This window comes from Equus przewalskii, chromosome 27 (assembly GCF_037783145.1).
Source record: "Equus przewalskii isolate Varuska chromosome 27, EquPr2, whole genome shotgun sequence".
In the NCBI taxonomy this organism is placed as follows: Eukaryota; Metazoa; Chordata; class Mammalia; order Perissodactyla; family Equidae; genus Equus; species Equus przewalskii.
Genome location: NC_091857.1, coordinates 16,839,039 through 16,862,846, shown reverse-complemented (window position 1 = coordinate 16,862,846; position 23,808 = coordinate 16,839,039). Strand labels below are relative to the sequence as shown.

Sequence of the window (23,808 nt, the reverse complement as noted above, 5' to 3'; positions counted from 1 at the left end):
ACGAAGGGGAAACTTGAAAAGGTACACCACATCTCAAGAAAACTCAGTTCAGAATAATCAATGCCAATTTATTCTCAATTGAATCTCAACAATGAAAAAAGAATTCTCCAGGCACTCAAACAGATATAAAACATGTCACATACAAAAGTAAGATAGACAGTTAGCTTTAGAGATTTTAACAATTATGTTCTGTGTCATAAAAACAGTATTAGAAAAATATCTTCAGAATTCCAAGAAAAAAATAAATTTGTCGTTAACCCATACATTTATCCCCTAGCAAAGTATCATGCAAGTACAAAAGAAAGAGGAAGATTTCTCACATATGAGTGAACTCAGGGACTATAGAATCTATCAGTCCTTCTAAAAACAATGTTAAAAAACCCAAACTGGTTGAAGATGATAAACATGCAATCGAAAGATGAATGGAACAGTCATAAAAGAGGACTAGTTCAATACTCAATGTCAGAGAACAGCAGAGGAATATCTACAAGCTTCTGGGGGAAAGACAATATGGCACCAAATTTTTCTGTCTAGCCAAGTTTTTCTTCAAATGTCAAAACAAGAAAAAGCAATATCCAGTAAGCAAATCTCTGGGATTAGGATCCTCACTGATAAAGACGTCTAATAACATTTAGTCTTTGTCCTCATTTTTTCCCAACAAAATGTGTATCAAACAGTCCTCAGAAAAATTACTGTCCTCTTGTAATACATAAAATATGAAGAGACTTACCAATTAGCTATTAGAATAATATGTTAAAACTATATAGAAAGTCAAAGAAATTAAATACACCAGACTTGGAGATAAGCAAATGTATATTTCTTGAGGTTCTGTTGTCATTGAACCGTGAATGATAGAAGTAAGATGTGTTAATTGACTTATTACACTGGGGTATTTGCACACATTTTCAGAAAAAAACATCATCTCTAGAATCTCCAAAAGTATTCTTGATGAGAAGTATGTATTTTCTTGTTTTACATTAATTCTTTTAATTTAACCTTATTCGAGAAATTTGTCTGATAACAACCCAGTCACACAAGCTTATTTAAAGGTGACAGCTGTCAAGGATTTCTCACATTATGTTGAATAATGAAAGAAGTTTTCTATAAATGATCATGGTCTTAATCTCAGCAATTATTACTGATACCTAGTACAAAGCCACACATTTGTCAGAGTACAAAACCACATATTTGTTGAGCCAATGAATAAGATTTTTAACCCTCTGGTCCTTTTGTTTCAGTGACATTAACAAGAGTTTATCAGACTCTTCGATTTGTTAGCTGTTCTATTCTCCTTTCACTCATTCTAGGCTAAAACAGTTATAACTCTCCCTTAGGAGTCTCCAAAAGTTCAGCATGGGCTCTACCTACTCCATCCCTCGCTACCCTCAAGTCTTCCTACTTCATTATGCACCTAACCACAATGTGTCATTCCCATCACCAAAATAGCCACAATTTTTATTTCCTCGCTGAAAGCTTCATTAAGAGTATTAGTGATGCTTACCATCCAGAGCTATCTATTCTCATCATTCACCATCCCAAATATATTATACTTATTTGTTTCTGCTTTATCTAGATCATTTAAGCTCATTTGGTTAAATATCTCAAGCATATGTTTAAAATAAATGTTTTACTCTCCTATGGACATCCAGTGACTTGAGAGGTTTTCTGTAACTTCTGCATTTCTCAAAGTAGAAAGTTCTATGCATAAGATGTCTTAAAATTTAATGATTATTGAGTAAAGATGAACATTAATATCACAGGGACTTCAATCATATGCTGCCATATGTGTATATATATATATATATAAACATAATGTGTATTTTTACCTCTTATACGAAAGACATGAAGAATAGTAGATAACTGATACATAGATAGGTAGATACATACACACACACATACACACGTACATACATATATATGCATATATATATATATATATGTATATAGGAAAAATGGAGAATGCTATTAACTCACATGTCTTAATCCTCTAACTCTAGCTCTGTCAAAGTTAACATGGTTCATTAATTTATTTCAAAACTTTTAAGCGAACTAATAGACAAATACAGTCAAAGCTCCCTTGGTTGGCATTTCACTCCTATACCATCCTCCTCCCTTCCTGCTTAGACATGGCCACCAGAATGAATTTTCTATTCATCCTTTTCATGTAAACTTTATTACATATAACTGCATCACTAAACAAATGATTTTCTTTTTTGACTTTAAGCATTGTCACACCGCATAGATCCTTCTGCAGCTCGTTCCTTTGTGTAAAAGTATGTTTTGCTATTTCCAGGCTGATACATCCAGCTCCAGTTCATGCAATTTTAACTTGCCTATAACATTTTATTGTGCAAACACACCACAATTCTTTTTCCTATCAATGGACACAATTTTTACCTGTATACCGTGGGGTTTAAAATAGTGTTATAATGAATATTGTCTCATTGCTTGCATGTGCTAGAGTTTCTCTAGGATGCATAGCTAGAAAAAAGAGTCCTGGGGTCAAATTGTATGTGTGTATTTAGTTTTGCTAGATATTACCAAACTGAACTTCAGTATGATTATTTGAATCTTCATTCTCACAAGTAATGAATGCCACTACTTAGTAATGCTAAAGATTTTCATTTTTGCTGGTGTGTTTGAGGGCAGTAATATCTCATTTTTTATTTTAACCGGAATTCCGTAACTACTAATAAAGTTGAGCACCTATAGACATTTAGGTGTTTATGTTTTGTTTCTTTATTGTTTGCTCAGTTTTGTGTTTTTATTAATTGCCTGCTGTTTGTCTTTTATGTGTTGATTAGTAGAAATTCTTTATAAATTCTGGAAAATGTTTTTCAGTTGTAAGACGTGCTCTCATTCATCTCTGCCCGCCAATGTCGGCGTTTCGTGAGTGTTCTACTGACACTCAGGGCAAGCAGAAAGTCAGAGTTAAAGCCCCAGAAGCTACTCACAACCAGTGAGCATGGCTATTTGGTGCGTGACCATCCCTGCTTCCTTGCCCCTTGGTTGGGATGACTCTGAGGGCCTTCCTCACTGCCTCAGACGGTCCCCAGTAGGATTATGCTCCCGAGCCTATGTGGTAGTTGGCTTGATTACCCAGTTTTATTGGCTTCATTTTCCCCTGTTCACTTCCCAACTCCTCTGATGGACTTTCCTTGGATTGCCTCCCAAATAAATTTTAGAAACTCATACAATAAATCTTTGCCTCAGTTCTGTTCTATTGTAGCCAAACTAAAACATATGGAATAAAAAAGAAGGAAAAAATTTCCCAGTCTATGTCTTGAGTTTTTACTTTCTTTTTGATATTTTCTGTTTAAAAAAAAGTCAGTGTTATTATTGGTTAAATTTATCAATATTCTCCTTCCTGGTTTGTCCTTTTATTTTTCAATTCTTTCCAAAGAACTTCTTCCATACCCTATCATCAGAAAGACATCTTTCTATATTTTCTTCATATTTTTTCTGTACTTTTCCTGTATGTTTAACCCACCTGGAATTTATTTTTATTTATAGTGTGAAATACAGGTCTAATTTTATTTACCCTGAGGTGGGTAACCAACTGACCTAGCATCGTTTATTGAATAGCCATCCTTTCCTCACTTATTATTAGTAACATTATCTTTTTTATTTCATTTTATTTTATTTGAGGAAGATTGTCCCTGAGGTAAGATCTGTGCCCATGTTCCTCTATTTTATATGTGAGATGCCTGCCACAGCATGGCTTGATAAGCAATGCGTATGTCCATGCCCAGGATCCGAAGTGGCGAACTCCAGGCCACCAAAGCAGAGTGTACAAACTTAACCACTGCGCCACCAGGCCAACCCCAGTAACATTATCTTTTTGATGTACAAAGTTTTCATATGTGAACCAAGTTGTTTGTGGGCTCTTTATTCTATTGCATTGAGATATTTTTCTATCCTTGGACCAGTATCACACACTCTTTATTATTAAAACTCTGTAATGATAGGGCAAGATCCATTTTATTTCGGTAACTCTTTTAAATTTCAAGACGTCGTTTCTTCTTTTCCACATTAGCCTGTTTGTCTTATTTCAGTCTGTCCTTCATAAATTGTTGCCTTTTTTAAGGAAAGCCATTCTTTCACTCATTTATTTGAACATTTTAATGTAATTATATACTTAAAATATATAATTTGAGGAGGATTTATAAAATGAATGCTGCTTTCATTTATGAATCGAAGTTTTTTGGTTTTCAATCATATACTTAATATATTATTACCCTGTGCTTGGAGCAGAGTGTGCGAACTCATTTTACTGTCTTCCCTTTCCCTCAAATAAAGTCAAAAGAAAAGTTCTACTTGATTTTCTGAAAAGCAATTGCATCTGCATCAGCTATAAGGAGGAAAACAGTCATTGTACTTCTATCCTTTTGGATCCCCAAATTCCAGAGTCGTTCTCCAGGCTCCAATTTATTGGCACATCTGGCCTGTTATTAGAATCATCTCTTAGAATATAAGTAAAATGAAGCTCTCCCAACTCCATCAATAGTATCTCTCATTTCAGGTATATTTTAAAGTGTTTAACAATACAATTACTATTAATTCAGTTAAATAAAAAATACACATATGTTCCATGCCATACATTTATTTATTTATATTCTACTTTTTATCAGCAAGAGTTTCAGAGCACAACATGCAATTCTCTTCTTTCAAGGCTATAGAAGAAGAAGCAAAAGTGGCCATTGCTTATTTTAGCCAATTATAATATGTCACAAGCTCAGTGCATTGAAGGCTGCTGATACAGTACTTCCTTATCTCTGGCTAGTTTTGCCTGCCAGAACAAGATGCATATTGGTTTACTTCAAAACAGGTTTGGTTTTATTTATTAATTTTTAATTCTAGACTCATTGCTATTCAAGGTGTGGAAGTTCCAATGGTAAATGTATTTTAATTACCAGACAACTGTCTTGATTTTCCCACAAAGAATAAGTTTACAATGAGAGTTACGAGAGTGGTTATCTTAACCTGTTCTCTTGTTATAATGAGCGTGTTTAAAAAGATAAAGTCCAGGGCAAGTGAGTAATATCTTCTCCTCCCAGAACACTTCCTTAAAATAGAAACAAGTGCTTCATTTCTCTCACGGCACCTCCTCCCATGTATCGATAACTGCCCAAGGCCATAAAGAGAAGCCATATGATGCCTTGTTTAAGCGGACTTTCCTTCAACTTAAACTAATACTGCCTTACCTTGTACAAGTCTGCATGGGTGATAAAATGAAGCTTATAAAATTTTTGACTATTTCAATTTGAAAAAATAGAGGGGGGTAGAGAAAGAGAGATGCACATATTAATATATGTTAGATTTCACATATACCAGTGCATAAAAGTTATTTTTAGAATAGAACAGGAAGAATGCCTTAATAACGACCTGAGTCAGAGGGGAGAAGGTTGATCTGTTAGGAACTCTCTGCAAATACCAAGTGCATGTGCCTAATGACTAATGTATCTGACTATGAACTTGATATTTTTCCCAATAGTTTTTTTTAAGTGATAGTGTCATTTTTGTTTATAATATGCATTTAATTTCATTTACCTCAACAAATGGCCTGTTCAGGTGATTAACATTTACAACTGTAGGAATCTCCTTTACTCATTAATATCTTCTTAAAGATTAACTGCCCTTTTAAAGCTACTTAATGCAGAGAGACATAGTGCTGCCAAAGGGACACAGACAACTCATTTACACGGACTAGGAAATCTAGTGTAGGCCTACATTGTCGCTTTATAAATCTTTTTGGAAAACTTGAGAGATTTTTCTCTCCAGTTGGTGCAGGTTTTTATATTCTTTCACAGTTCTTAGATTAGCATACCTTCAAAAGCCAAAAATGGTGTCGAAAAGAAGTGTACCTTCAAGGCACTGTTCTCTCAGCACCTATGAAGTCATGTTTGCAGTTCTCTTTTCCATTTTGGTGATCGTCTGTGCTGGATTAATTGCAATATCCTGGCTGGCAATCAATGATTCAGAAAGAGGTAAGTCGTACGGACTTGACTCCTGAAGGCGCACTGAGATGCACGTACACACTTTAATCTCAGTTATCCTGCCAGTGTATTTTATTCATTGTTGTACTTTCATGCCAAGATATTTATGTTGCATTCAGATGCTTCATTGTAGTTCACTTCACAGATTAGAAAAATTAATTGGTGTATAATTTGAAATTTAATCCAGAATTCAAGCATGAGACTAAGTTTTTTAAATAAAAAACATTGTTTCTCAGTTTCAACATACAACAAAGTAAGTTTCATAGCCTGTGGGTTTGTTCTGATAGAATTTAAATCATAACCATATTAAAACATTGTTGATGATACAAGTTGATACATAGGCAAAGTTAAAGAAAAAATATTTCTAGAGAATGATGTCTGTATTCTATTATTAAGCCAACAATTTTTTGTTGGTTTTTTTGTCTGTCTTTTGTGAGGAAGATTGTCCCTGAGCTAACATCTGTGCCAGTCTCCCTCTATTTTGTATGTGGGATGCTGCCACAGCGTGGCTTGATGAGCGATGTGTAGGTCTGCTCCCAGCGTCCAAACCCACGAACCCTGGGCTGCCAAAGTGGAGCACATGAACTTAAACACTCTGCTACCAGGCTAGCCCTGAGCCAACATTTTAATTGCCAAAATATAAGGGAACTTAGATGTAAATGTAGACTTATAAAGATCTCAAGCTTCCTGAGTAGCAACGTGTGATAAATAGAGAAAAGTAAGAAAAAGTAACAGTTATTTAGAGCTAAATTATCTGTACCAACAGCTTTTCAAAGATTGTCAAGTGTATTCTACTTGCTATAAACCTATATATATAAACCTATGAACTAGTTGTTATTGTTACTCCCATTTTATAGGTGAAGAATCAGAGCATGGAATTTAGGTAACTTGTTCAAATTTGCATCATTACAAAGTGGCAGAAGATTCCAAACCAGAAAATCCAACTCTAGAATTTGTGCTTTTATTTACCATGGATTCATTTATAGGATAATTTTTTTTTAAATAGCAGCATAGCAATAACCTGGGTGTTGAGTTTATTTTTTCTGAGAAATTTTTCACATTTTTTAAATGATGAATTATATATGGACCTGTTAATTCTTTCTGAAAACTCATGACTAAAATATGTTAATGTGATTGATTTTGGTTTTACCAAGAAAATTCCCAGCCTCTGAGTTAGCTATTTTCCTCTAGTAAATAAATGTTAAACTAGATATAATAAATATAATTTATAATTTTATAAAATAATTCCAATATAATCTCTGGCTTATTTAAATATTACCACCATATACAAGTGATATATTTTAAAGAGAAAGAAGACTTGTGGATATTTATATGACTATATGAACAATTAAATAGACTTTAGAGGTGCACTCAAACTTTTAGAATAACAGCTGCTTTGGTCTTATTTAAATGCAGTGAATAACTTCAAGGATATATAATTATTTGGAAGTCCATTGGAATCTCTGATGCTCCATAAAGATATAAAAGTTAGCTATTTTAAAAGTAAAATAGAAAATAAAAATTTATAAATGTTAGTATGATTTAATAGTGAATAACTGAGTGTAAAAAGGGATTGAAGTTAAATCCATGACAGAACTCTAGAGGACGTAAGACATACTACTTTGAATACACATTCCTTTACCTGTTATTGGAAATCATTTTAGACTTACAAAAAAGTTGCAATACTGTTGAGTTCTTGTATTACCTTTGTTCAGCTTCCCTTAATGTCAATATCTTGTGTATCTATTGTACAATTGTCATAATCAAGAAATTAACAATGGTACAATATTATCAACTGGACGACACATTTTATTCAAATTTCACCAGGTTTTCTTCTAATGTCCTTTACCTGTTCAGGATCCATCAAAGATTTCTACGTAGGATTTGGTTATCATGGTTCCTCAGTCTTCTCCATTCCATCACATTTCCTCAGTCTTTCCTTATCTTTTACAATTAAACATGCAGATCTAAATGTAATTTTGAGTATTTAAAAAATAAATGAAATAGTGTAAATAACAGTATGTTACATAAATTATGCAATGATAACTATTTAGACCAAATGCAAGTTTATTGTTTAAAATATTATTTCTAATGTTTCTTCTGGTCTGGGAAGTTTGGTGTCAATATATGAGATAATGGGTTTTAAAGTCAACCAATCCTATGTCCAAATTCCAGATCTGTCATCTATGATCTTTATCACCTTGGGAAACTTTTATAGTGAACCTAAGCCCCAATTTTCCCACCTGGGAAAAGAAGAAATAACATCTTCTCATATCAGGTCAACTGTTATTACATTCACTAATGATTCCATCATTGTGTGAGTTTCAGTTGAAGCATTTTATTTTAAATCTAAATATGTATCAAAGAAAATATTCTTACAGGGCTTAATGTGCCGCACTTAATGCACATTTTATTACCCATGTTTATGTTCAATTTATTAGCTTATCCCTTACATGTTTTCATATTGAGATAATATATTTTCTACAACATTCTCAATAACTTCTCCAATAACGACAGCCACCATCTAATGGCAAAAGGTCGTACATACCAATTTTATAATTATTAGAATGAAAGAAGTAGCTTCAAAGCTATGTTTCAAAGTAACACACACACTGAAGTCTTCACAGCAATCCGCATGTAGAAAACCAGCAGTGTCCCTGGATGCTAGGTGTTCGAGAAGTATCTGAAAGCAACTACAAAACTTTTAACGGTCCATTTCTCACCATGCTTCCCTGAATCAGTTTCCAAAATTGGAGAAAGTTGATCATCCCTGTCTCTTCCAACAGGATTCTCAACAGCGAAAAAACTAGGAAACTTGGAATGTGGGTTGTACTTCAAAGAAAAGAGAAAAAATTAGCAGGTTAGAGAATAAGTTTATTTTTTAAGCTTTTAAAACAACCAGATAGGTAAAGAAAAGAAAAAAAGCAGCTGACTATGGAACATGAAGACTATAAAGAGAAAGCAAGAGCTGCAGTGCCAAGAAGCAAGAACTTCTTGAAGTGAGAAGTTTACTTGTGAAGCAAATGAAGTGAGAACTTTACGTCTGGCTTAACCAGAGTAGGGGAGAAATTTTACTCCCCCTTTTTCTAAATTCTTCTTGCTGGTTGAAGAATTAAATTGATATGAAACAGATTAACAGAAGAAAATCAAATTTAATTTTGTACATACAGGAATCTTGAACATATGAGGTTCCTCAACAGTCAGGCAGTTGAAGTTTATAAGGCATCCTGAGCTATGGAGAAGGGAATAGGGTCCTGGGACTTCAAAGGGATGGTGTTGCTGCCCTTCCTGGACTAGGCCCTCTATCTAAATTATTTTGGGTAGTTAAGGGGGAAGTAAAGAGCAAAATTTCTTGAGTCTTTCTGTTAGTTAAAAACAATTGGCCTAAAATAATTCTCATACCAAAGAGATGCATTTAGCGGTTGCAAATTTTGTCCCCCAATATTGGAATGTGTATATTCTCTCTTATTCATAATTCACTTTTTCAGTATTTTATTTCTTACTAATTCATCTAGATGCAGAATTTGGAAACAGTCATGAAGCCAGAGGGACATTGAAAATAACATCAGGAGTTACATATAATCCTAATTTGCAAGACAAACTCTCAGTGGATTTCAAAGTTCTTGCTTTTGACCTTCAGCAAATGGTAGGAGTCTGTCTCTCTTCAGCTGGTTTAAAATTTCATGGCATAGTTTCACTAACTACTAGCCAAAAGATACATAGATCCCCTTTTCTAACTTTGAAAAACCTAGTACATAAATTTAACATGCTCAAAATGCTTAAATGTATGAGCCCCATCACCACAGAGAAGGAAATTGCCCTTAATCTAGTTCTAAGCAGAATATAAAGATTGCTTTGTTTAAGATTTATAAAAAAAGTTTAAATCTTAAATTGAATATGCTTTTTTAACCTTTCCTTTTTTAGATAGATGAGATCTTTCAATCAAGTAATCTGAAAAACGAATATAAAAACTCAAGAGTTTTACAATTTGAGTGAGTACAACTCAAAAGTTTTCTATTGATCGAACGAAAGAACAGACTAGAAAAATAGCAACCGTTTTTGCTAATATTTGTAAAGTAGTGTCATTGCTTTTAGGAGAAAAGGGAATATTTTAAATTTTCAACGTTCTTGTGACGATTGAGAAAAGTGGAACAGCATAAACTTTCATATTAGTAGCAAATAATAATAACAATTCCGGATAATTGATATTGTGTTAACATGCTTCTCTCTCCTGAGGGTAAAGTCTTGCAGAGACACATGGAGGGAGCTGAGGTTGAATGTATGCAGATGCTGATAGTGGTTGGTTTGCTGTGAACATGTGGCAGAAGTTTGCTCATTATATTTCATTCACACTGTAAGTCATAAGAGAGAGGACTTGTTCATTCGTATACTCAGAGGGCATAAGACTGTACTTGGAGCAAGAAAGTGCTCAAAAAATGAATGAATCTTAGATTAATAGGAGAGTGATGCAATTTCACTATTGATACTTGAATCAGGAGTTTTCTTAACTGCAAACTACCATTAGGACTTTGGAATAAAGATATGAATCAGCAGGAAATAGTCATGCCAGTTAGAATCTATAAAACTAAGTTAAAAGGGAAAAAAGCAGAGAGGGAATTCCATTAAAAAAATAGAAAAGTAGAAAAAGTGAGAGCAATCAAGACCTGATATATCTGAAAAACAGGAGAAGGTAGCAAAGCTTATAAAATAACACAGAATAAGAAAGCACTGGTGGTAAGACCGTATCCCAGAAGTTTGGGGAAAATACAGATCCTATGACACATGGTAGTAAACTGACGGAAACTCACTGGTTGAGCGTGTGCTTTAGGCTAAGCATTTTGTGATGTAAGTAAAATGTATTATCTAATTCATCACAAAATGACCGTGAAAGAGTTGTAAGTATTCTGATTTATAAATATGATACCAAAGCTTGGAGATATCAAGTAATTTGCCTCAGATCACTCAACCAGTAAGTGTTGGGGAAGGTATTTACACTCAGTTTTGTTTTTCTTCTGATTTAGCATATGTCCGCCTTCATATCAGGATGTTATAGTGACAGAACCCAAAGAGGACAGCAACTCATCACAGGGGTGGTGAGGATAATTTTAACTGTAAAATAGATGGGTGGACTCAAGATGAAATAGAGAAAAGGAAATTTCTATTTTCTACAGAAATAAAATGGGAGATACCAAACCTGGACAGGAGGAAGACCAAACAATGAAAGTCAAGATAAGCCTGGGGCAACCTGAGTTATGCCAGTTAAACCCCTAAGCAAACTGGACTCGTGGCAATATTCCTTAGTTACACATGTCCAACTTTCCATATTGTTTTTGCCACGGAGGTAAACAAGTGTTAGTTGTTAGTCTTTTGGCGCCCTGCAATTGAAGGTGGTTATCACATTTGGGAGGATGGACAATGAGAAAGCTCCAAGCCCACAAATTTAAACGAAAGCACAAGATGTGAGCTCCAGAGCAGAGAGCAATGCCCTCTCTATATGTCTTCAAGACAACATAAAGTCACTACCTATGATGTGTAAATATCCATTAATTTTACTTTTATTCATTTATTGTGTAATACATGTACATCATTTATTGTGTACTAGCTAATGTACTAGGTAGTACATGGCAAGTTGTATATACAGTTTGTGTAATAGGAATGTGGGAGACGGAAAGATTTTAAATGATGTAATCTAGCCTTTGCTTCCCTGCTTTGGGCTGGAATGCCCACAGCCTGAGAAGGAAGTTCATTCTCCTCCAATAAAAGAAATTCATGCTACTTAAAATGGATTACTTCACATAAGGATATCTGATAAAAATTGGGAAGCCATCTTGCAAACTGTCTATTGAAGAATCATTGTTATTACCGTGTTTGGTTTATTTCTTTATAACTTCAGTTGCTAGAAAATTCTTTTTTATTCTCAACCAAGTCTTTATTTCTTTGGCTCTCATTGACTGATCCTGCTTGTAGTTATTAATTTTCCTTCCCCACTCCCCATAGGCATCAGCACCAACCCTACCATATTATCTGTACACCCCCCAAAGAATCTTGCCTTCTCTCTTTTGAATACTTTTTCACTGCTTGAACTTCCATTTCTCCCTTACTATAAATATAAATAACTCATCCATCCTTACAAGCCATTAACAATCAGCCTAGGTCACCTCCTCTTGGGATGCTCAACTGATATTCCGGTCTGGTTAAGTACATCCCCACCTGCTCACTTAGCACCTTGTTCTTACATATAAAGTGACAATCTAATCCTGTATGTAATTACCAATTTGCCTATCTTCTTACTAGACAATGAGCTCTCGCACGACAGAAAATCTGTCTTTGATATCTGTATTTTCAGAAACTGGTTAAGGCCTAGTTTAGAGTATATGCTCCATTAAGTCCTAGCAACTGAGTGAACCATTTATGTAACATCTGCTGTTGATGCATTGAGTAGAACATTAGGTGTTAGCATGTTTTCCTTTAACCCTTGTCTTACAGATATAAAAAAAAGCATATTATAACTATGGCTTTAGCTTTCTGTTAGAATAGAATTTTAGCTAAAAAATTCTAAAATAGTTCTCTGGAAGCTCAGATGTGCTAATGTATTAAGGAGCCCCTCAGGTTGGAAGGGTGGGTCATGGAAGATTTGGTGAAAGATGCAGCACAGTATGAGAAGCATGGGTAGGGAAGAAAACGGAAGCCATTTCTGGTAAAGAAAGAATTAGTGTAGCATATTGAGGATATGATCTGGCTGGCTGTCATTAAGAAGACACCAAGACATCAAGAAACTGCTGGATACAAGCCTAGGAGTCTGACATTTAACCTGTGTCAAATGAAAGCCATAGGGGACTGTAGGTCACTGGAGAAAGACAATAAGCCTGACTCTATAGAAATGCTAATCTTTTGTCTTAGATCAGGAACAACGGAACCAGAGAGCCTACAGTTTTGTAGATGGTCTTCCCAAGAGTCTTGATGTTAGCAAAAGAGTCCTTAGGTCTTAGTGACCAAGTAGAGGTAGGAAGGTTAAGTCAAAGGCAGAGATGATGCTTAGAAAAACAATGACAGGTCAAATGAAGATCATTTAAGGCGCAGAAGGAAATTTATTGCCTTGCCAATTCCTGTTGAAACCAAGCTAATCCTATCAGTGGACGGCACAATGAAGCAAAACATAAAGTTTCATCTTTTTATACCAAAAAAAGTTAAATTTTTCTGTCTTTCTTTCTTTTTCACCTATTTATCTATTCCTATATTTATCATTACTTATCCCACTGTACCTTCATGACATCTTAGTCTCAGGAGCCGGCTAGCCCTACCCCCATCTACTATCTTCATCTCTGTCTACAATACAGAGGCTTCTACTCCGTTTTCCAGGGCTTATTATGTCTGATAGCCTCTTTCATTGGCCCAAGATCAGGACTAGAAGGAGACATGGACTCTCAAGAAAGGTTAATTTCTTTGGTCTTTTTCAAGGTACAATTTTTAAAATGTTTATTCAATATTTACTCTGCGAGAGTAAAGCCATGCATGCAAGGTATTTTTTTTTTTTTTCCACTTTAAGCTATTTTTCTTCTTTGGAGTGAGTGGAACCAACTTCTCCTTTCCAGTTTTGTAGAGGATTGACTGTGGAGATCTGCATTAAAGCAGCAGTTCAGATTTATTTCTCTAAGTTTTCCGCATTCCTTAAGGAGAAGTGTCCCAGATACCTGCCTCACCTTCATCAGGATCTGCCCAGAGAAATCCAGACAAAGAGCGGTATCCACTGCAGAGTTTATCAGGATAGTTTTGCTAAAGGGACCCTTCATGTTTACATGTTTACAATATGCTGGATAACTTTATTTTACTAGATTGGGAAAATTTGTTGAATATAGACTTTTACATATAGGCCTGGTGGGTTATCAAAACCCCAGCATTTTCTTTGATATTTAATAAGTAATCTTTTATTTCTGTTGATGGTAAAATCACTATGAAATTATAAATTATTTGAGCTGAGAATTATTTCTTTCCCTTCCTCTATAGCTACCTACAAGATCAATGGAGCCTAAACCTTGATACATATTTTATCATGATTCTCAAATAATATACTTCATCAGTGTAGACATACTTTCACCTAGCTGTGGCTGAGCTACTTTTAAATCAGAAGTGAGTTTTTGAAAGATGCAATACAAAGGAAGCATGAAAATGTCGGTACAATAAATTACAAGTGGGTATTTTGGGAGACTGAGAAGAGAAGGATAGGAAAAGGAATTTAGAAGCAGGAAAGAGAAAAACAAGCAAACATTTATGTTTAAACAATCACATATAAAAAGATAGACTCCATTCACAGGAAAAAGTGGCAGACTCTTAACTCATTTTTAAAATTATTTTAATTTAAACTCCAATGGATAAAATCAGGAAACAGAAGTAAGTGAGTTCTCAATTAGATAACAATATCCTCACCAACTGTGAAAAATATATCTAAAAAAACTGATACCACATGAGTTTAATTATGTATATGGTCAATTTATAGCACTAAGCTCAGTCATTAACATATCTTTTCTTCCTTTTACAAATATTATTTAATGTCAACTCCTGACCCCCTGCTAAATTGTGTGTGTGTGTGCATGCATGTGAGTGTGTGTGTGTGTGTGTGTGTGTTTAGCCATTCTGCAGGACAAGCAAATGGTTTGCTCTCCTGGGAACACTTTGTTATTCTGCTTTGTGGAAAATGCTTTGACTCAGAGAGCATTTAGCGTTGATTCTTTTCATAAAATGCTGTTTACCCTTTGTGGCAATATGCAGCTCATTTTGCCCTTTGAGTACAGATGAGTCACAAAGTTAGGAAAGACTTTTGTTTGCTCAGCAACCCTAGAGGTTATCAATATCATTAAAGAAAATAAGAGATAAGAAACATTTTGATTTATGGCACACAGGCTCTCTGTACATTGATAGGATTTATCTGCTTAAAAAAAAAGCCTCAGATATTCTATTGGAACAAGCACTTTGAGATGAAAATGGCCATTGTTTCCTTTTTTTTTTCCTAGAGGAAGAATGCTCATTTACCTTAGTAAATAAAATCAATTTCACAGCAACGATAGAGATCATAACCAAACTACTAAAGTAAGAGCTGAAGCTTTCTTATTAGGTGAAACACAAATGTTTATTATGGTTTTCCTGATTTGTACTATATATCTCTCTTATCTCAAAATTTACAGTGAATAAGAAAAAGAATTTTTAAAAATATAACCTTATGTGGATATAGGATATATAACCCTTGTCCTTGTAAAGTATAAATTATTAAATGCAATGTATAATTCACAACGAAGAGCTCATCTTTCCTACAAAGATGTTTTATGCCTGAGGATGAACTAATGCACTTACTTTCAACTCAGTGAAGGAAAATTCCAGATCTGTACTTTCTCTACCAAAAGTGCTCGACCTCTTCTACTCCCTAACTCAAATAAAATATAAGTAAGCGTTCGGCCAAATTAAACATGCGGAAATTACTAAGAGCAAATGCAGATTTAATCAGAATTAAAAATATCTCGTGTGCAATTAAGGAAAAGGTGAAGATGTGGAATTGAAGACAGAAAAATTAATGGATACTGTTCACTCTCACTTTAACCATACTTAATCCTGTCCGTTTCACTACTTTGGGGAGGAGGGTTGTTAAGGAGACAAAATTAAGGGAGGAGGAAAAGAAGGAGAAAGAGAGGAAGAGGAAGAAGGAAAGAAAGAGAGAAAGAGTAAGAAAGGAGGAAGAGGGTGAGGAAGAAGAAGCGGAGGGAAGATTCTGTCTCTTGAAAGCATAGAGAGAATAAAATATTTTCCCTTTCCCTCAAAAATCCAACTAGCTATTTTCCTCATCTATTTGAATATAAAGTTGTGGTAACAATGCAAGATAATAAAAGCCTGGGGCTGCATATAGGTAAATGTGTTGTATTATCTTTCCTATTGACAAAGAGTTCATAATGGTATTGACAGCCTTGGTGTTGGGGGTTTGGGGACAGGAACTACATGAAAACACCTTTGGCAGACAGAGGCTCTGGGTTTCGTCCCCACGTCTGACACTAATAAGCTGTATAACTCAAGGCAAAGTTACCTACATTACTCTGAGCCTCAATCTTCTCATTACTAAAATGACAATGCTAGCCAACATCAGATGCAAAATAGAGTAATCTCCCGCTTCTGCAGCTTGTGTTTAAATAAATATGGGGTGGGGCTTGGGAGTTATATGCCAGTTAGAGTTTTTTAAATTGCAATGAACACAACACATGACTAAAAGTGCCTTAAACAATATGTGTTTATCATCTGACATCACAAGAAATCTGGAGGCTTCAGCAGAGATTAATTTGGTGGTACAACTCTGACATAATCAGGAATTTAGGTGCTTTTCTTTTTTCACTATGCTAACTTTAGCTTGTCAACTGTAGCTTGTCTCATGGTCACATCTCAAAGATGGATGTGCCAGTTCCAGCAATCACGTGTGGACATAATAATGTTAAACAAAGAAGAATAATAGTCTACTACAGGCCTTTCTTTTGTTAGATATGGAAAAGTTTTCCAGAAGTTTCCCGTTAGTGTCCCCTCAGATTCCAGTGACCAGGGGCGGGTTATATGCCCATGAATAAAACCATCATTTACATGAGAAATGGTTGGAAGCCATCACTTTTCCTGAAAAAACAGAGTTACTCTCAAATAAAATTAGGAATTGGCCAGCATGGAAAAATTAACAAATGCGAAAGAGTAGATATAAACAGTGTCTGTGACAAAATATATCTTTATCAAAGACAGCACGTGATTCCTTGTACAGGTAAGTTTGGGGAACCCTGAACTAAATCGTTATTAAGGAGCCTTCTCCTTTACAAAATTTGGTTACAATGATTTCAGCAAATGATTGGAAAGTTATAGATGCTAACATTTCAAAATAATTCAATAAAGATCAAGCAGGAAATTAGCATATCAGGGTATCCTGTTCGTTTAAAAAATGAAAAATCAGCTATATAGAAAGGAATCACCTGCTAAACTGTGAATCTGAATAGTGGCACAGACATTAAGAGGAATATCCTACCTAAAGGAGAGGCTGATCTACTACAATCTTTCAGGAATATTCTGATCCTATAATATAGACATAGAGGAAAAAAAAGAACATTTATTTTAGGTCCTATCAGAATAGTTATATGGACAGATAAATAAAGAATTCTTTTGGAGTTGATGAAGTCCTTCAAGAATCTCATTAACTTATAGAAATCACAAGGATATGAGTGTGACTTCCCAAATTTCAGAACCAGCAAACATAAAATTTAAAATTTGAGTTTCCCTAGTCTGCCTCTTAAGGATCCAAGTTTTCTCTGAGTACTCCCAGCTTACTGAGGGGTACAGAATGAAGGTCAGAGCCAGAGTTTTTCTCCCAAGAGATTGTATCCTAAGAGGATAGCGTGAGGCAAGTAGAAATGTAGGCAAGCGAGCAAAAATCTTTCAAGTATCCCTATTGGGCCAAAAATGTATTAATTTTTATGTTTCTTCAAACTGTGAACAGTGGCTGGCCCAGTGGGATAGTGGTTAGGTTCCTGTGCTCTGCTTCAGAGGCCTGGGGTTTGCAGGTTTGGATCCTGGGCACAGACCTAGCACGACTTGTCAAGCCATGCTGTGGTAGCATCCCACATAAAATAAAGGAAGACTGGCACAGATGTTAGCTCAACAACAATCTTCCTCACAAAAAAGAAAAAGAAAAAACCCTGAAAAAACCACCAATGAAGAAAATTTTTTAAATGCATGTTTCAGAGCAGGGAATAAGTAAAAGGGAAGATGATTCAGGCCGTATCTTTGAACTCTAATGCTGTGGTCAGAGATCCGAACTCTCAACCATGATATTGAATACCCCTGAGTCCCAAATAATCTCAGGGATGCTTGTCTTCTTTCTATACCTTTAAATCAGGGCATATTTTGAAATTTTATATTAAAAATAGAGAAGAAACGTAGATATAGATCAATTGCTATCAGGCCTTCATAAACTATACAGAAAAATTTTCTTTGAAATCAGTAAAACTATCTTCCTGCTTAGAAGTCCTCTGTGAAAAACAACAAATCTATACTCTTAATTCTCTCAAACAGTAAAATAAAAATAAATACCATGATACCACGTGGTTATGTTTAATTTGACACAAGTGACATTGGGGAGCAGCCTGGCCTAGGGATTAGTGTGTTAATGTGGAACTCAGAAAACTCAGATTCCAATTCTAGATTTGTCTTTGTGTTCTTGGAAAAACATTTAGTCTTTCAATTACTTTTTCTTCGCCTATAAAATAAAGATAATATTTGACATAACCTAACTTGCACAGTAGTAATGAGGATTAACAAGGTGATAACTGTAGAGAATTTCAAAGACATCTTACATGAATTGAGCACAAGTCATTTGAACAAGACTGATTTTTTCCTCTTATATCATCTTTTGCTCTGCAGAAATGGCAGCATTACAGTCATATTTGACCTTTTCTTTGCCCAGTGGGTGTCAGATGAAAATGTAAAAGAAGAAATGATTCAAGGCATTGAAGCAAATAAATCCAGCCAACTGGTCACTTTCCATATTGATTTGAACAGCATTGATATCACAGGTATCTGTGAACATTATTTAATTTCTTTGAATCATTAAGCTATGAAATTAAAATTTGAGCTATATACCAGGAAAGCAGTGGGATCACTCTTGACTTTAGGAACATGTCTTACTGCCTGAGGTAACACATTTACATGAAAAACGTGAAATACCAAGAAGCTGTATTTGAAGAAAAATACCAATGAGAAAAATTTTGTAAAATATCAAATAGCAAAAAAGTTCTGAAAATACTGGCATGCATAAATGTTTGTGGGTCTTACACATTCTTGGCATTGGTCAAGCACACTCTGATTTTTCAGGTATCCTCCATCAGAAAGTGACTCTCTTTTCTTTCTGATAGAGTCATAGACATTATTAGATTAGAGTCAAACATCCAGTCTCTAATTGAGAAATTAAAAGAAGAAGAGGAAGAAAAACCAGGAGTCAATGAGTTTGATTCATCCTGATTACTTATTTATAGAGTAAAACTTTATTCTTAAAATGATAAATAATTTTAAGGTAAGAATAAATCAAAAGGGAAAGAGATACAGGGTATCAAAAGTAATAGTGGGACAATGTCTATCAATGCTTAGATTATTCTAAATTTTCCATTCTAGTCACCCCCCATTCAATTTAATTCAATAAAATTTACTCTCTGTGCTTATTTTGGTTGAGAACAATAATAATTTTCCAGATCCACAATCCCTCATGTATCATCCTTGGGGACATTTATGTTTTGGAATTTAGAAATCTTTGGATGTTAGAAAGCTAATCAAGATATCAATATCCACATCAAGCGCAATAAAGCCAAACCCCTAGTGCCCTAATGCCAGGTCAAACAGTTCTGTTACAGAATGAGATCAGTCAGACCAGGTTTGCCTCTCAGTCAAATAAATAAAGCATATGGAAGTGTCTTGTTTTGTTTTTTGATTTTGTAGTAGTAGATAGGAAACTGTGGACCTCTCATTGCTTTTGTTTACAGCAATGGTTCATCAAGCAGTTTTCTCTTTCATTAAGTCTCCTGTATATCCCATCATACCAGTTCAGTGAGAAGACAGCTGACGTTCTTGGTGCCTCCTCTACTGACAGTTGGGTCCCCTCTGGCACAGCTGACAAGCAGAGACTGTTTGTTTTGGATCTTTGTCTGATTCAGAAGAGCTGAAAACTACTAGTAACTCGTATTAACTAGAATAGATGTTCTACCACCAACACATTTACTCCTTACATCAATCTTATTACGAGATATCTTTACTACCCCCATTTTATGGTGAGACCAATGCACAAATAATACTGGTAAATTGTCTTAAATCACACAGCTATTTAGAATTGGGTCAAGGGTTCTGACGCAGGTGGTCTGACTCTGTTGTCTGTGCTATTAACCATTATACGACAATTTGTTTCCAATGGTTTTGTCTTTGAGTAATATTGATTGATTTGTTTTCAATAGTCAATTTTCTTCCAGAAAGTTGACTTCTTGCTCTCTTTATTTGAATATGCATCAGTTCCCGAAGGTCTGTTATGGCATATGAACTGACAGGGGTACTGAAAATTATTTTCATGACTCCCTAAAATTGGGCTATTTTGGGGAGGGAAGTTTGTGGTTTTAAAAATAATTTAATTTAAAATAATTTTAATAAAACCATATCCTTTGAGTTAACTTAGAATAAGAGTCATGAATGCAATAAACTTTAACACAACATCAACTCGAGAATATGCTCCATAAGTTGAAGTTACATTTAATTTGTTGAACTATTTTAAAACACATTTACAAACATGATACTGAGATTAATTTTAGGTATTTAACATTCACTTGTATCATGTGAATTTTCAGATTTATAACATTTTAAAATTGGTTAAGAATTTCATAAACACCTTGGATTTTTGTATAGTACACTGTCAAATCAAACACAATACAAATTTAAAATATCTTTATGAAAAAATATTACTAACCTTATTTTGTTATCTTCTTCATTAATAGTCTACCATATATCATTTATGAAATTGCTATAGATCTCGTAGGAACTAGACAATGTAGAAATGAAGAAATACTGAAATAACCAAGTTAGTAGAAAAGAATGTACTTGTTAGCCTACTTACCATAAATACAATTTTGAATAAAAACAAATTCACTAGATGAAGGCTCTTCATAAGATGTGCTTTTGTTTACTTTATATCTTGCATAGTTGGGTCATTATATTTTTAAAACTATTGAACATGTTAAATGTTGAGGAAAATAGCCAGTTTTTAATCTTTTATAAAAAGCCCTTTCGACTTAAACAGTACTTAATTCCCAGTAGATATTATTATGTGCAAGATTATTTTGACATCTTTCATATATTTCAGTGTAAAACCATTGGTTCTAGGTCTGATGAGATCTGGTATGTGACGTTACATTAGTTGTCTTAAATATAAATTATTCTATATAACAATGATAAATAAATATCTTTCTTAAATGGGTAAAATAAAGCAAAGCAAACTTTTTGTATAGGTAAATTATATAGGGTGGATATACATAATCTGGAAATCCATGAAATGTATCACAATCAAACAATAATAGACCATTCGGCATGAAATGGGATAAAACATGAATTCTAAAGGGTCAGATGCACTTTGAGTATTCAAACTGCACTTAATGTTTTGTAAAATACTAGTTTATTTTACAAGCCCAAGCTTCAAACGAATTTTGCTTTATTCCAGCATCTTCGGAGAATTCCTCTACAGTAATCCCTGCAAAAACTTCAGGTCAGTACATACAGAATTTTTGAAAATATAACTTGGTGACCATCAAACTCCATGATGTTAGGGAAGAATTCATTTTTTCTGATAGCTCTTTCTGATACATTTATTCTTCATATTGAAATGTAAAATGCATATATTTGGTTAGGAATAATGAAGTTCATAATATTGCAGAGTTCATAATGCCTAATTACATATGAAATGTATATCCAATGTTCCTTTCATATTTTAAATTCTATACAGCATGTATACATGCATGATGTGAGAGTGTGTGTGTGTGAGCCCAAAATATGGTTCTGATCATGCAGCCTAGGAGATGACATTATGACATTTGTAAGGTCACTAGAATGAGGAAAAGGCTATTTAAAAGATAAGCAAATGATAACTTTCAAAATGTATCACTCTCTTTGGAAAGGAGAATCTGACTTAATGTTAACTTTGCTCTATTCCAGCATTTTCTTCACCCCATCTTTCTAACTACAATTGGTTGCTACTGCTCATAAGATTACAACTTCTCTTTGTCTTATCAAGATCATACTACTATCAAAAGAGTTTGTTTGGGGAAATTATCAATAATTTTTTGATAATTTATCAAAAGTTTTCAATAATTTTCTGTTGTAGAAAAATAATTTAAATTGAAGTCAGAAGATCTGAATTAATCCTGGTTTTGCCAACCACCAGAATCACTTCTCTTTACCCCTCTGGGCACTTCTCTTTAGCCCTGTGAAAATCTGCTTCCCATAAATTGTAAATAATAAAATTTTTATGAATATTTCAAAAGTCATCCCAAATATCAAATTTATATATAAATGATTTTAAGTGCAAATTGTTATAAAACTATAAAGATATTACTTTTGGTATTATAATCCTGACCATTTTTATCATATTTGAAAGATCTATTTTTTTTTTAAGTATCTTCTTGGGCCGGGTACTACATTTTTCAAACATTACCTCATTTAATTCTCAGAAAGATGCTGCAGAGAGATACTGCAGATGCTGCTTTCTTTTTCCACTTAAAAAGAAATAAGTAATAGGCAATGTGTCCAAACTCACACAGCTATTCAGTGGCAAACTCAGGAATTACAAGCAATTCCTTTAGACTGCAAAGTTCATGATCTAAGCAGATCCCAAGCTTCTATTTCAAATCATGTCAGATTAACCTAGCACATTTAAGTCTATAGTCATTATGAAATCAATGAATCCTTTTGTTTAGTTATTGATCATCAAAAAACGTCATCTTCTTTAACTAAAAAAGCAAATGATGACAAAAATCTAAAAACCTCTGCATTACAATTCTGAAAATCAACAAAAACATAAAAGATTTATCCTTGGATCCAGATACAAATGACATATTCTTAAGTTTATAGATACTAATGATTCACAGTAAATTAAAAAATTCTCTAAGGTTAAACATTAAACAGAAGGAATATACAATAAATTCATAATAATCAGTTTAAAATGTAATAATCATCTTAATGTCATTTATTTTTACAGACAAGCTAACAACCAACAGTCCTACTGCAAATCCAGGTCAGTTTTAATAATAGCATTTGTATCGTTTTTAAAAAGTTTTCACTTATATTTCATTTTAGGCTCCTGAGAATTCTCTGATAACATAGCAGTTAATATTACTCCTATTTTATAGATAAGAAAATTAGAGCATAAAAGTTTGCAGTTTTAACTTAAACTTTCACTAAAAGTGAACAATGTATTTGATACTAATGATTGGATTATCTGACCTCACTCCAGTCCTCTGTCTATTGGAACTTTGATTATTATCTGCTGCTAAGAATCCACAAAGAGAATCAAAATGTTTTCCAGAAGGGATGCAGTTTTCATCAGATGTGAGGGATTTCCTCTTTGATTTTTCTCTCTCCATGCAAGTTAGACATGCTTGCTCTCTCCTCTTAACATGGTGCTGGTGGTCAAACCAGTAATGTAGCAAAGTAGCCTTGGATTCATCCATTTAACAACTTTTCATTAAGTCCCTACTTTGTGCCAACTCCTGGTATATATCTTTGATGTACAATTTCTCTGGATTCCTAGTAATTGTCCACTGTGCTTCTGTCTATCTGCTGGTCAACCAAAGTGCCTTCTCTGGTCCTAACTTAATCTTCATGTTGAATGACCTGGGTGTGCCTCATCTCTTCAGGTAAATTCAATAAAGCCCATATTGCATAAATCTTCAGCTCTTAAAATAATACTTCCGTTTTTATGTGTTTAGGGTTTACATCAAATATTATAAACATACCAGGAAAAAACATTTGTGGAATTATAAATGTCCTTCTGGGTAAGACTTCATAACTCTTGGACAAAATAGTTGGTGTAATGTTTGAAAAACAAAGTGATACATGAATCATTAATTAAAATGCATTGTGAGACAAGCCATGACACCTCTAAATCATAAAGGTCTTTTTGGTGGGATAAGACAGCCTGGGTTGTATATGGTTATATCCACGTGGCAGCACAACATACAGAAAAATAAAACTGCTGTTCAGCCCATAGTCCCTTCTCCAATGT

At 34.2% G+C, this 23,808-nt stretch overlaps 1 protein-coding gene across 2 annotated transcripts in view; it reads left to right on the top strand.

The window, feature by feature from the left end:
- The first annotated feature begins 5,842 nt into the window (after window positions 1-5,842).
- Window positions 5,843-23,808, top strand: part of TMPRSS15 (transmembrane serine protease 15) — a 128,790-nt gene continuing 110,824 nt past the window's right edge. The window contains exons 1-6 of one of the 2 annotated variants that reach the window (XM_070597419.1): window positions 5,843-5,987; window positions 9,512-9,642; window positions 9,921-9,988; window positions 18,423-18,574; window positions 21,250-21,294; window positions 22,783-22,818. In XM_070597419.1, coding sequence (XP_070453520.1) covers window positions 5,843-5,987; window positions 9,512-9,642; window positions 9,921-9,988; window positions 18,423-18,574; window positions 21,250-21,294; window positions 22,783-22,818 — 577 coding nt within the window. The remainder of the gene's footprint in view (window positions 5,988-9,511; window positions 9,643-9,920; window positions 9,989-18,422; window positions 18,575-21,249; window positions 21,295-22,782; window positions 22,819-23,808) is intronic. The other variant, XM_008520245.2, reaches the window with a different exon arrangement.